This window comes from Aspergillus pseudonomiae (genome assembly GCF_009193645.1).
Source record: "Aspergillus pseudonomiae strain CBS 119388 unplaced genomic scaffold BDV37scaffold_33, whole genome shotgun sequence".
Lineage (NCBI taxonomy): Eukaryota > Fungi > Ascomycota > Eurotiomycetes > Eurotiales > Aspergillaceae > Aspergillus > Aspergillus pseudonomiae.
In genome coordinates, this window is record NW_022476025.1 from 1 (window position 1) to 13,496 (window position 13,496).

Sequence of the window (13,496 nt, forward strand, 5' to 3'; positions counted from 1 at the left end):
GCCGTGGACAGTTTGGGCAGTCGGGCGCTTGGGATGGTTCTGCCCCTGGTGGCGGCCGCGGGCAATCAGGAACATGGGATGGCGCCTCGCCTAGTTGTGGTTGTGGTAAACAATTTGGGCAAGACTCTAACGCATGGGATGGCGCTTCGCCTGCTGGTCCTGCTAGTGGAGGATCCAATCAATTCAGCAACCCCCAGCCTTGGGATGGCTCATCGCCTACTCGCCAAGGAGTATAATAACTGTTCGACGTGATTGGGGTGGCGAAACAATTTTAAAGCAGACTCAATATCTTAATTTTTGACCAGCCTTTCATCTTGTTCACCGTCAATCCGAGTGACAAATTTCCACCAACAATCCAAAACTATTGATGGAGTCTTGTACGCAATGATGTCTTGGTTATCACACTACTAGTTGTTGTTACTGGCGTTGCGCCTGTGTTTGGAGTTTATATAAGCTCTTTAAATATGATATGCTGCTCAGTTTTGTCCCGGTGCGGATACTAGTTGGTCTGTCTGGTCTGGTTAGTTAGTAGAGGAGGAATCAAGCGTATTAATTAGAATGATCTGTTTTGCCTGACACGACGGTGCTAAGATGATATGAAAGCTACTATCCTTGCAAGGATGTATCGAAATAGATCGCGCGGCGTAATCTTCCAGAATATTCAAACAGAACTGCAGGAAACTCGCATATTTCATAATCATACTGTTTAGTTTCTCGTCTGACTGGACGTATGCGAGGCTTTTGATGTAGCATTCTTGGACTAGCTCCAGAACTTTTGTTGGATACTTGCGTTCCCTTCGTGTTCAACAATGTTTTACTCACTCAACCAGAAGACCAGCGCGCACGTCTGTTCTGCCTTGACTTATTACAATAAAAGAATATTATTATGCCTAGTTTATTAATGCTGAAAAAATAGATATACAAGAAAAATATGGTCTATATTGGCGCATTTTGCAAACAGTGCCATTCCAATAATGAAGATGTTGGGGTTTTTCAGGAATGACGCAAGGGAGTGCACATTGCAATGTTCTCGCTAGGGAGGAGATCGCTACTAAATGAAGATGGGCATATGTGTCTATGGTAAATGATGTATGTCTAAAAGAATGATACGGATGCAGGACTGACTAGCCTCCTTGCCTAGCTCTTCAATGGCTGGCTGAACCCCGGCATTCATGCTGTGTTACCCAGTAATATGCTTGTGGAGGTTTCCCCCGTTCCCCTGTTCTTCTATCAGAGATCTGGGCATATTATCTTTGAAGAAGGATGATGTTTCTCGACTATATCGATCTGGTGTTAAACCTTCACTCGATAGGGGCACCCGGTAGACAAGTTCCATCGACAACAATGATCGAATGTCGCCTTGCTCGCTGCCCAGAGAGCCAGCGGCCCATCAGGGACTATATGCTCGACTGTCACCGCAGCAGTTTAGAAAATGTCCGAGTATCTCCCCCGTTAGAGTAGATCATGCTTAGTACTGCTTTCTTACTGCACAAGACAGCCGAAAAACCAATCACTGCGTCTCCAGGCTCCATATCGATCTCCAAACGCATGCTGCTCCAAGCCTGAATTGACTTTCAAGTAAGCGTATTGCTTCAGCACAAAGGGGTGAAAAACAATTATAGCACTGGAAACAAAGACGAGCGTACAAGCGTGGAACATAGGAGAAACCTTCTTTGAGAGACGGTTCAGCTCTCGTCATATTCCGCCGCAAGCCAAGGGCCCTGAAGCAGTTCTTTTGCTGAACTCCGTTCTTCTGGCCGCCGTTTGATCATTCTTTTGACAAATTCGATAAACATCGTCTTGTCGTCGCCATATATGTGTTTGAGCAAGCTCTGGAAGTTAAAGTTTGTCGGAAAGAGGATTGGGTCTTTGAGACTTCCTGTTCGATAGAGTCGGTAAACTAATGCAAAGACGCGAAGCAGGAAAAAGTGCTCTTACCATCAGACGTATAGAAAAGTTCAGTTCTTTTTCCATCGCCCAAAAGTCTTTTGGGGGAGGACCTAGAAGCGCAGTGATATGCGAGAGATGGCCTGGCTCATTATATTCTTGGGCGTGGACAGGATCAACATCCTTAAATAGCTTCTTTCCTTGAAGCAGATCCCACAACTGACCATTTGATATTGGTCGGCTATTTGAAGGAAACACATCAGACACATGAAAACGTACTATAACACCTAGGCTCCATACATCAGCGCTGTATGAAACCCAGCATCTAAAATGACCTCTGGAGCACGATAGATCTCTGCTTGGATGCGCCCACTGTTTGGTCTATCACCGTAAACGGAAAGATCAACGTTAGTGATTGTAATTATACCAGTAGTCCTTTGGGGCATTCCATAATTGTTTCAAGACCGGTATATGGTGCGACCATCGGAGCAAACTTTCTGTGGTAGGGGATTTTGGTGTTCATCTTTGGCAGATTCATCTAGAATAGGTAGGTCTTCTATCTTGACCGTTATATTGTCGGGCTTTAGATCTGATTATATCTAGTATTAGCTCATCCTATTGTGGGTGTCTCTGTTCAGAAACGTACCTGTATCGATAATATGGCACTCGGAGCGAAGATAATCCAGCGCTTGCAGAATCATCTGAACAATAACTTTCAGTATACTAGAGGGTATCACATCCCCAATATATCTATACCTGTGAATCCAAAGGGGCTCCCGCAATGGCTCAACTATAAGCGCAAGATGTGTCCTGAACAATATTCCAAAGTGAATGTATCAAGGAGGTGTCTGTTAAAGTGCCAGCCCTTGTGATGGGGATTTGTTGTGGAGATATGTCTTAAGATATCCAGCTCATTTTGGGCAGCATTTTCTCGGGAATGATGCCGGCTAGCGTTTATCTTGATCGCAACATATTTATCCCTGAAGCAGCGCCGCCTTATTCAATCAATAACAGCTAAGTCGAATGAGTTGGGAGGGACAAACTGATTCATATCCTGAGCAAGCCAGATAGTTGAACTAGTGCCGTAGCCGACTTTTGTCACTATTTGGTACCTACTGTTGAGAACGCAGCCGATGTCGGCTGGATAAAAGCGGGCCGGGTCATACTATGGGGTATTTTCCTCCTCGAAACGTTGATTTACATCAAGCCGAGGGGCAACCGCTGGCGACGGTGGCCATGGTCAATGTTTTCATGTGGCCAATAGAGCTATAATCCGATTTCTAAAAGGGACCACACGCATTGTTATAGCATTGAGTGGTATGCATATGTATAAACCTTAGACAAGGTCTCAAATAATCAAGGGGAGATGAAACGTCGCCGGGAAGGTGAGTTTTGCCTTCCGACAAACGACCAACCCAGATCCATGTTTGAGAGATACGCGATTAGCCGCCACAATAGATTTCATCCCCGGGGCGATTCTTTTAGTGATCTATCACTTCAGTATGTGCTGACAGGGGTCACGATAACATTGTTACTGTGGTTAAAGTGGAGTTCCGTTTTTGACAAGGAGCTTTCTCGGGAATTAAAAGAACTAGCCGCTTGGTATTTCGTCGCCTCCCGAGGCATAATTTGAGACAGCACGTACTAGTACAAATCGGACAAGGAGTTCAAGTGACAAGTTGCGGCATGCCGAGAATTGGCCAAGTTCATGCTTTTCCGAAGTGCATACGGAGTACCCCATCTGGTACCACTGGTACAACTCAATGTTAAGTTCTTTTATATACTTTCCATCTCAGGCACAGCGAACCAGGACGTGATGGAAGGTCCGGCGGTGGAGAAACGCCGCTCCACATCGAACATATCTCCTTAGGTAGCCCGCCGGCAATGAATTCGAACCATACCATTTTAAGAAGCAACCCTAAGAGCAATGCGTCAAGAGGAGACTCGTTCATGGATCACTGGCCTATTCATTCCGAGTACAGTAGTAACTCTACACCCCAAGCTATCGACCAGATGCCTCAACGAGGGACCGGCACCATGTTACGTTACATGGTGAGTTAATCTGGCCCTGTTAGCATTACTACCTATTCTACAATGGCTCAGCAAGGGTCTCAGTAATTGGGTTCACTGAGGTCGACCCCCGCAGTGAATCGCGGCAAATTATCCCATTCGGTTTGCCCCACAGAATGGGGAAGGATAGTACCGTCTCCTGGACGACGCTAAACATGCAGCCAAGCACTATATTTCGCATCCTGCAGAATCAGACAACCAAACATAGCCAATGAAGCCAAGCCGTCTGAGACTTTCAATGAGGATTATATCATCTAGTGATCAAGAGCGGTCCTTGGGGCAAATCACCGGGAAAGTCAGCATCCGCCAGTCCGAAATTGCAGGACAGCATTCCGGACGGTGGTGTGGTTGAGGTTGTACCAACGTGGCATTTCTGCCGGCATTTTTACCGGCGACTGGGCGATCCCCCGCGTAATGTGGGCGGCCAGCTTAAAAAGCAACCCCAACCACGGCTCTTGTGTAGGCACTTTATCTACCAGCTTTTGCTGCCATACCTGTTGGTCGACTTGTAAATTAGGGGAATTATCAAAATGAAGGGTCTTTATCTTACCGCCGCTCTATTTGGAGCATCTTCCACTGCGTCTAAGGTCTATACCGCGTCATATGCGGGCGCAGTTACCACACTGGAGTTCGGCAGGTCCGACTCAGGTTATGAATTGACGACCATCTCGAACACGACTGACTGCGGCCCCAATCCTTCTTGGCTGATGCTGGATGCCGACAAAAGCCTCCTGGTCTGCCTCGACGAGGGCCTCAATGGACCGAACGGCACATTGACTTCCTTCGAAGTCGACTCCGATGGATCGCTGTCCAAGATTCATCATTTGGAGACGGTGCTAGGCCCCGTTCAATCACACCTGTATTCTGCGGGAAATCGCACCTTCTTTGCCGTAGCCCACTAGTAAGTCCCCAAATGCAACCGTGCCCCGAATTATGCCCTAATGCCTAACGCCCTGTGTAGCTCGGGATCATCGGTGACAGCATATGCCCTTAACGCCAATGGCGTCTTTACCCATCGCCAGACCTTCACATATGAGCTAGATGGTCCGGGTACAGATCCCGACCGACAGGAGGCACCACACCCCCACGGTGTAGTGCTGGACCCGACAGGTCAATTCATTTTGGTTCCCGATCTGGGAGCTGACCTCGTGCGTATTTTCCGCATCAACCCTTCGACGGGCTTGTTGGAGCCGCAGACACCTTTGGCGGTGTCTCCAGGCTCTGGTCCCAGACACGGCGTATTCTGGACGCCCAAGGGTGCACGTCCAGGTAGAGCCATCGATACACGATTCTATTTGACATCGGAGCTCAACAGCCATTTGACGGGATACAAAGTTCAGTATCCCAAGAACGGAACGATCTCCTTTGACAAGTTTTTCGAGACTACCACGTATGGTGGTCCGGAACTGCCAGACGGGGCTACTGCTGCTGAAATCGCCATCTCGGTGGGTCTCTTCCTTGCAACTGAACATATCAACAGAATATAAGCTAATACTTGTCATGGAACAGCCTGCCAATAGTCATATCGTGATTAGCAATCGTGAGGACAACAAGTTTGGCACCAACAATGACACCATTTCCGTATTCTCCTGTGCTGATGCCAGCGGAGAGTCTTTTACTGATGTTACGCATACTGGTTTGTACCCGGCGTATGGCTCTATTCCCCGTCAGTTTGAGATCTCAGGGGAGGATCAGGCAATCGCCATTGCGTTACAGAGCAGTCATCGCGTAGCAGTAGCCGGCTGGGATGATAAGACGGGAGATGTTGGGCCGCTCCTAGCAGAGAAGGATTTGGAGGGTGATATTGTGTGTGCCGTTTGGGATGCTTGAGAGGGGTGCAACTTGGATATGGCTGTAGATTATCTGTACTTGCTGAATGAGGTTTTTCGTATTCTGGAATAAACACCAGAAGATACTATGTACAAGAAAACAGAGACAATTAGTACAATACTCTATGCTGTGACAGTGCGCATTGACTATCTTATAGTAATTGACATCAGCGTAGTCCGTAGCTAGGTCTGTGCTCTGTTTCCCCATATATCTGGCTGCTAATTACGGAGTAGTTTAGCGCAAATTGTCAATCACGCGATTGATCTTGAAGATACCTTGACCTTATCAGCTTATCTAATCTCCGCAATTTAAACATGGAGCGTGGTGATTCCAAGCCCAACAACCGGTTAGTAGCCGCTTTGAATTGCCGCAAAGGGTAATTCAGACCGACTCCGAGGTTGGCATTGGCCTAGGGTTAGTTGACTCGCTAGTTCATATCAGTCATTACCATTCATTTTACGAAGAGATACACGATCAGGACTACTATTATGGTGCCTTCCCACTGTGCAAGGGAGAGTCTTGACCTACATTGTATCATCCCGCTTTAAGAAACCGATTTATCTTACGAGTTCTCCATATGATGGTTAACAAGGGAAGAACAATAACTGTACGAGACATAACCGATGCTCTGGGACAACTAGTTTCCACTTGCACCCAATAGGACTTTCAAGAGGGGCTATGACTAGCCTAGCCATATTTCATATAACCGAAGAACCGGCAAAGTTGTATTCCCACTGTAGTTGAAGGGATTCTATGACCTGGCCAAGGCCACTCATTCCTCTACAGTTTGAGCATCTAGCATCATGAAAATTAAAGGCATCTATGTGTTCAGAAATGTAGTGCGGTTTTGCTAGCTAGAACTGCCTCCATCTGATATCGGAACGTCAGAGCCGTGACTCACGAGTTGCACACGCAGACTCATGTCTATCTCCGCGGCCTGCTGGCGGTATCAGTGCATGCCAAGCCGTGTAATATCTTTACACATGCATATCGTCCAGTCTGTAAGTACGTGTAGTCACGAGCATCCTTCGGGGCTGCACGACCTCCGGCCTATATTAGCGGGGTCGACTCTCTGCTGCCCCTCTCTTGTCGGTCATTCTCATGGTGTTTCTGCTAGCGGTGAACAGTTTTAGCCTGGGAACCATCATGGCTGGCGAAATACCACATACCATCAACGATGGTAAGGCCGCCGATAAGAATGTCGAGGCTCAGAGCACATTGGCGTCTACTTTGGTCGTGGATGTGGAAGAGTCACTGCATGGCAAAGGAACGGACCCCAGCAAGTCCTGCATAAGTCCGAATGGCATGTCTGTTAGCACTCCCACAAACCAGGCCGGCAGTAATCCAGTCTACGCTGCCAAAGCACGGCTGCTGAATCAGGCACTGGTTGACATGCAAATGGGCTTATACCAATGGGTGCTCTTCATCATTACCAGTGCAGGGTGGTTTCTTGACAGTGTAAGCAATGTATCTGGAAACTTCTTCTCGTCAAAATTAACCTGCATCTAGTTCTGGATGATGTCCTTCGTCGTGATCGCCCCGTCCGCCTCGAACGAAGCCCAGTTCTTCTTTGCCGGAGATAAATCGTCCTACCTATTCGTCAGTCTGGCCGTAGGCCTGACTGTTGGGGCAACCGCCTGGCCATGGATGTCAGACTTCCTAGGTCGTCAGTGGATATTCACCAGCACGATCATCCTGATGGGCATGGGAGGACTAGTCGGTGCCGGCATGCCTTCATTTACCGGTCTCTGTGTCGTCGGCTTCGTGGTCGGATTTGCCGTTGCCGGTAACCAGCTAGTCACCGCCATTATCCTGATCGAGTCTCTTCCAGCTTCCCATCAATTCCTGCTCACCGTGCAAGGGGCGTTCTGGGGATTGGGCCAGGTAGTCTCCGCTGCGGTTGGATGGTGAGTCACCCAAAGCACACTTTCAATCATCATATCACCTTAACGTTGTTCAGGGCGTTTATCGCAGGGTATACGTGTGGCACCGGCCCAGACGCAGTCAGTACATCGCAAGCTCTGTCGACACACTCCTCCAGGGACGAAGGCTCCGCCAAGAGCAGCACATCCTGCCACTACGTTTCCAACAAAGGATGGCGCTACGTATGGTGGACATTTGGCTGCATCACACTATTCCTCTACCTCTGTCGGTTCGCCTTTCCCTTGTGCGAGACCCCCAAATACCTCCTCTCCAAGCGCCGCGACGCCGAAGCAGCCCAACTAGTCAACGACATGGCCACCTACAGTAAACGCCGCACCTGGCTCAACCAGACCTCCTTCGCCCGGGTGGATTCCACCATCGACGCCGCCGCATCCCGACGAACCCCACGCCTCCGCTCCCTCATCTTCGCCCTCCGACCCACCGGCCTGCTCATCCTCTGTCTCCTCTGGACCCTCACCGGCCTCACTTTCCGCTCCACAAAACCTCCCTCACAGGCTACCTCTCGACCACCCACAACATCGCCCCCATAACTCCAACAACAGTAACAACGAACTACCTGTACAGCCACTACCTCTACACCTCCCTCTGCGCAATCCCCGGCCCCCTAGCCGCAGGAATCCTAATCCAAACCAAGCGCCTCGGCCGCACACGCACCGGCTCCGCAATCGCCCTTCTCACCGGCCTCTTCATGCTCCTCGCCACGCTGGCACGATCACGAAACGCCCGGTTGGCATTCGAATGCATCCTCTCTTTCCTGCAGTTTGCGGGGCTGGCTGTTCTGACAACATACACGGTGGAGATCTTCGCAGCCCCGGTTCGTGGCTTTGGGGTCGCTGTTATGGGGTTCTGCTGGGGGCTGTTTGCGCTTGTGGCTGTGATTGTGAACACCTTTACTGGGGGTGTTGTTGCCGGTGGTGCGGCGGTTTGGTTTTGTGGTGCTGTTTGGGTGCTTTTGGCGGGGGCTTGGTGGGGGGTTCCTGAGACTAGGGCGGGTGCTGCTGCTTAGGGGTTTTATTTGGGAGTGGGTTGTAGTGTACTGTATCATGATATGGTAGATGGGGGGGTGAATAGGCTGGTGGAGATATATATTGCAGTGGTATGGCGTGCCAATTTGACAAAGTTTTATTATCACGGGTTCACGAGACTCATGAATGATTCACTTTGTAACAAGACAGTATAATACCAGTCTGAGATTTAACAATTCTGGAATAATGGCAGACAGATAGCACTCAAACTACTCCATATACTTGACAGTATACAACCTCAAGCACAGACAGCGACCCCACACCCCAAGATTTCTTCCGCGGATAAATTTATCTTATCAAACAACAAAACTCTTCCCCCATCACGTGCCATCCTCCCCCAACCCAACAACCAGCATAAAAAAAAAAAAAAAACAAGAAAACACAAGAATGACCTCCAGTTCCACAAGCCAATTCCACGAACTCCCCATAAAACCGCATGGCATCCTCTGGCAAGAAGACTTCATAACCCCCTCGCACGAGGAGGAGCTGATCAGGATCTTCCAAAACGAGCTAGAATGGCCGTCACGCAGCGGCCGCATCTCGCTGCACTATGGCTACTCGTTCGACTACAAGACGTTCGGCGTTGACCCGGACATTCCCTACAAGGAATTCCCGGAGTGGCTGCAGCCGCTGATCCCGACGACGGAGAGCCGGCCGCCGGACCAGGTGTGTCTGCAGTATTACCCGCCCGGCAGCGGCATCCCGCCGCATGTAGATGCGCATATGGCGTATGACCAGCTGTATGCGCTGTCGCTAGGGGCGCCGATCATGATGCAGTTTCGGCGCGGAGAGGACCGTGTGGATGTTGATTTGTTGCCGAGGTGTATGATGCAGATGACCGGGGAGTCGAGGCTGTTTTGGTCCCATGGGATTAAGAAGAGGAAGAATGATACCTTGTCTGATGGGGAGGTGAGGCCGCGCAGGGATCGTTGGAGTATTACTTATCGGTGGGTGAGGGAGGGCGAGTGTGAGTGTGGCGATGTCGAGGTTTGTGATGTTGCGCAGCGGAGGCAGGGGGTTGAGAAGGAGAAGAGGAGTTTGAAGGAATTGGCTTTGAAGGCGGAGGGGTCTGGGTTGAGGATTGGTTAGTCATGTTGAATACTACATCTTCATGTTATGTTCATGGTTGTCGAGTGTATTATACCCACAGTTCTACTGTCCTGATGGCGCATGGGGCTGCTCCGCGCTTGTATATATTGAGTTCCTACGGTTTGGGAATACACAAGGCCGTCTCAAGGTCATGGTTTACCGGTACAAAAAGAGACAAACTTTTCACAACTCCAGGTTCATTTTTTCAATAATATGTAAATCTACTCAGCCCGCCAGTCTCAGTTCCACTGGGCACTTCTGGACCTTGACATTTAAGCAAATCTTGTCTTGACTTAGGGACAACCACTCGAGGGGTAATTGCAGCTATCGCCGCTACCGCCAGTGATGTCCACTCCGTCGAAGACAAAGTTGGAGCAGCTGTCGTCTCCGCAGAGAATGTAGTAATCCTGACCGTCGCTCATCGTTCCTGTTACATCCACAAAGGTGACGTTGGCAATGGTGACTCCGTTAGTGGGCTCACCGGTGGGACCGCCGTTCAGATAGTCCTGCTGGACATCGATCCCGTAGTCGCTAATGTCGGACAGGGTGATGTTCTCGTAGCGAATGTTGTAGACCTCACCGGTCTCACCCGAGTTAGTCTTGATTCTGCAGCCGTTCTGGCTGCTTAACACTTGCGAATTGGAGAAGGTGACTCCGTTGACCGTGTTGTCGCTCTTGCCGCCAATGGAGCCGATGCTGAGCCCGTGGCCACCGTAGCAATACATTCCGTCGACGACGATATCCGTTCCGCTGGTCACAGCTACACAGTCATCCTGGTTGTGCACCCAGGTGTTCTCCAGTGTGAAGTAGCTGCTTTCCTTGATGTCGAAGCCGTCGGAGTTGTGAGCTGCCGGGTCTCCATCACTCTTGCTGTTGGCGGCATCGCCGGCGGAGTTGTTGAGAGTCAGGCCGGAGATAGTAAGGTGCTCGGTACTCTCAATCTCAAAGCAGTGGACCGGCCAGTTTTGGATGTAGAGGTTCTCAATGCGGGAATTGTACATGTCCTTCACAACGAAAAAGTGGTCGGGCCTGGAAGAGGTCAGTGACTGGTTTTTCTATGTGGTAGTGTGTAAGCCTGACTTGTCCGAGCCACCGTTGGATCCCTCTCCGTCCCAGTATGCCTCACCATTGCCGTCAATGACGTGGCCCTCAGCACCAGTGATGGTAACGCTGGTTCCAGAGACAACGATGGGATCAAAGTCACTGTCAGCGGTGTCTCCGAAGGTCTGTGCTCTGAATCAGTATCTGATAGCTGCGTAAGGGGCGGGAAACACACAGTCTTGCCAGCGAAGATTACAGCAGCGCCAGTCTGCAGGCCTTGGAGATCGATTGTGCTGGAAGGGGGTGCATAGATGTCGGACAAGAGAATGTTGGAGCAAGACACAACAGCGGACGAGATTGCTGCATACTCAGTTACAGTGCAGGTCGTTCCACCGTTACCGGTAAAGGATGAACTGGCTGTCGGTAAGGAAACCGGGTTAGTGACCACTGCTGTCGAGGATGTGACTGCCTTTGCTTCCTCGACAATCTGGGCAGTGCTTGTCTTGAACGCAGAAGGCGTAGGGGTAACAGTTGCTGAAGTGACATAGACCGAGGTCTGGCCTCATTAGTTAGTTCCGTAGCGCGACCAGTTTAAAACGATGCCGACTAGATACCTACCACGCTAGACGGAGCCCCAGCAGTAGGAGCAGCTGCGGTGCCCAGGCAGCTGCATGCGCTAGACAGATGCTTGGTTTTGTAGTCGCAGTTGCTGAGGAAGGCCGCTGGTACTCCAGTGGTAGCAGTCACTGTACTTGCAGTGAAGGTGGCACAGAAGCTGGAAGCTGCCGCAGCAGAAACCGAGTAGATCGAGGCGCAGCTGTGACCGGGAGAACTTGGGTTGTCACACCCAAAAGCAAGGGGAATGAACGAAAGAATGAGCGCACTGCGCTTCATGACTGTCACTAGGTAAAGGAATGACTACAGATAGTAAAAGAATGTAAGGTGCCTGGGCCATCGATAGAGTATTTCTGGAGAAGCATATTTATACAATCGCACTGTATTAAACCAATCTTACCTAGGAGCCGTAGTGGATCTCTGTCGATTCATGGGTGATAACGGAAGTTTCAGATCCTACGAGGGGCTGAACGTCACTACCCCGAGAAGCCAGGTAGTGAAATTGAGGCATTCCCTAGCCGGTCCAGAACATGTTCGTACGCATAAAGCAATCTAACCCGTATTGCTGGCTCGTGCGCAGTCAATATCGGGGTGGTGGGGGTGATTGCGTCGGCTCCGTGCTTTAGCGTGTGGAAAGTGCTCGACGATTGACGGTCTTTCCCGAACATGGAAAAGCACTTGTTTACTTTGACATACGCTAAGTAACAAATAAATTGCGGTCGAAGTGGATTCTTCCTGCAATTGGATTGATTTTGCAGTCCTGACATATCTTCTCCGGAACACTCAATAGGTCCAACGTTCAACAGCCGAGCTGGGTCGGCTGTTTTCACCCGGTCCACAAATCAAGAGAGCCCTTGAATTTGCTAGCGAGCAAGCGTGTGTTTCACCACGGGTAACCGGACCAAGCCTTCATTGGCAAAGCTTGTTGACCTTGGCAAACTGGACAAGCCTGCCAAGCATTAGCGTTATGAGCTAGACGGAATATTTTATCCGAAAGAAACCAGCAAGGGGTGATGGAGTACCAGGAGGTGCAAGTTGCCATTTGTGGATTATGACTCTGTGGCACGTTCAATTGATAGATACGACCAGGCCAATGCGGGTTTCTCCCAAGGAATTCTCGAACCACCAACGAGCATCTTGCTGGAAGCGTCAAAGATGTTCAGCGACCCCAGTCTCAATCACTGTAGTTGGCCAACCATAAGGTCTACCTGCTAGGGGTCGTCAGCCCGCAGGCCATAAGCATTGATCTGGCTCCTTTGCACGCTGTCCACCCGGCATCTTGTGGGCCGTGGTTCCTCCCATCATAGGAGTAGGAAGGATGAGGTGAGGCGGATGAAGAGGGTATACCATAGTGGATATGCGAGAATGATTTGACTTGCGTCTGCAGGTAGAAGGATAGAATTACTCATAATTATTTCTATGGATATGACTGTTTATTGGATGCATGATGAATTATTAAATCCCGCACCTTCTCGCAGGTGAAGTTGCCTTATCACCAAGCATGGGACCGCTTGACATCAAGTATATACAAGGACTTTATAATACGGAGAACTTTCAGAAGACTACTGACTCTTCTCGGGATTGAATTCCGAAACTGTACAAATTTTATATTCATCACACCAACATGATTATCCAGGTATAGTAGCTGGGATGTGTTCCAGTCACCCTACATCTATATAGTAAAGTTAGTGAGGTATTCTAGTTTTTCTATTCTCTTATTCTTTGTGTTGGCTTTTCTAGGGTACTTTTATATCAATTGGGTTCTTGCCTATCTGGCTACTAGTATGTATACCTCCCTCGATCGTGGGGTTAGATGAGATTGTGACATTGTGAACTGTATCACCCAAGGGAAGAAAGAAACTACAATAACCATAATAACCAGGGGTGTATTGACAAACAACCCCACTTGGGATAGATCTATATATTAAAAGATCTTACCAAACTCGTGATACATGTCGAATTCAAAAGAAAAAGGCCATTCACCTCGTACATATA

At 49.4% G+C, this 13,496-nt stretch overlaps 5 protein-coding genes across 5 annotated transcripts; 3 read left to right on the forward strand and 2 right to left on the reverse strand.

Moving 5' to 3' along the window:
• Positions 1-1,685: 1,685 nt before the first annotated feature.
• BDV37DRAFT_271578 (kinase-like domain-containing protein) lies at positions 1,686-3,628 on the reverse strand (the record flags this gene model as incomplete). Its single annotated transcript, XM_032084738.1, has 7 exons — positions 1,686-1,879; positions 1,947-2,106; positions 2,223-2,322; positions 2,353-2,476; positions 2,534-2,697; positions 2,931-3,052; positions 3,533-3,628. The coding sequence occupies 7 exons, from the start codon at positions 3,626-3,628 to the stop codon at positions 1,686-1,688; spliced, it is 960 nt and encodes a 319-aa protein (XP_031941357.1).
• An 834-nt stretch (positions 3,629-4,462) lies between these two features.
• Positions 4,463-5,839, forward strand: BDV37DRAFT_248067 (Lactonase, 7-bladed beta-propeller-domain-containing protein). The gene is made up of 3 exons (XM_032081954.1): positions 4,463-4,858; positions 4,919-5,402; positions 5,467-5,839. Exons 1-3 carry the CDS (start codon positions 4,488-4,490, stop codon positions 5,785-5,787), a joined length of 1,176 nt encoding a protein of 391 aa, XP_031941358.1. The 5' UTR covers positions 4,463-4,487; the 3' UTR covers positions 5,788-5,839.
• Positions 5,840-6,933: 1,094 nt separating this feature from the next.
• BDV37DRAFT_283089 (sugar transporter) lies at positions 6,934-8,737 on the forward strand (the record flags this gene model as incomplete). The annotated part of the gene is made up of 4 exons (XM_032087214.1): positions 6,934-7,245; positions 7,297-7,694; positions 7,748-8,169; positions 8,226-8,737. 4 exons carry the CDS (start codon positions 6,934-6,936, stop codon positions 8,735-8,737), a joined length of 1,644 nt encoding a protein of 547 aa, XP_031941359.1.
• A 401-nt stretch (positions 8,738-9,138) lies between these two features.
• Positions 9,139-9,867, forward strand: BDV37DRAFT_248070 (uncharacterized protein). The gene has a single exon (XM_032081955.1). The coding sequence runs from the start codon at positions 9,144-9,146 to the stop codon at positions 9,843-9,845; it is 702 nt and encodes a 233-aa protein (XP_031941360.1). The 5' UTR covers positions 9,139-9,143; the 3' UTR covers positions 9,846-9,867.
• A 271-nt stretch (positions 9,868-10,138) lies between these two features.
• Positions 10,139-11,780, reverse strand: BDV37DRAFT_283091 (glycoside hydrolase family 28 protein; the record flags this gene model as incomplete). The annotated part of the gene is made up of 4 exons (XM_032087215.1): positions 10,139-10,874; positions 10,926-11,071; positions 11,122-11,442; positions 11,505-11,780. 4 exons carry the CDS (start codon positions 11,778-11,780, stop codon positions 10,139-10,141), a joined length of 1,479 nt encoding a protein of 492 aa, XP_031941361.1.
• Between the last annotated feature and the right edge of the window lie 1,716 nt (positions 11,781-13,496).

What these genes read in the sequence shown, in the direction of transcription:
- BDV37DRAFT_248067 (XM_032081954.1), top strand. Translation starts at nt 4,488, where the DNA reads ATGAAGGGTCTTTATCTTACCGCCGCTCTATTTGGAGCATCTTCCACT. An exon ending in TTCTTTGCCGTAGCCCACTA is followed by an intron (nt 4,859 to 4,918) that starts GTAAGTCCCCAA and finishes CGCCCTGTGTAG; the next exon opens with CTCGGGATCATCGGTGACAG. An exon ending in CTGCTGAAATCGCCATCTCG is followed by an intron (nt 5,403 to 5,466) that starts GTGGGTCTCTTC and finishes GTCATGGAACAG; the next exon opens with CCTGCCAATAGTCATATCGT.
- BDV37DRAFT_248070 (XM_032081955.1), top strand. Translation starts at nt 9,144, where the DNA reads ATGACCTCCAGTTCCACAAGCCAATTCCACGAACTCCCCATAAAACCG.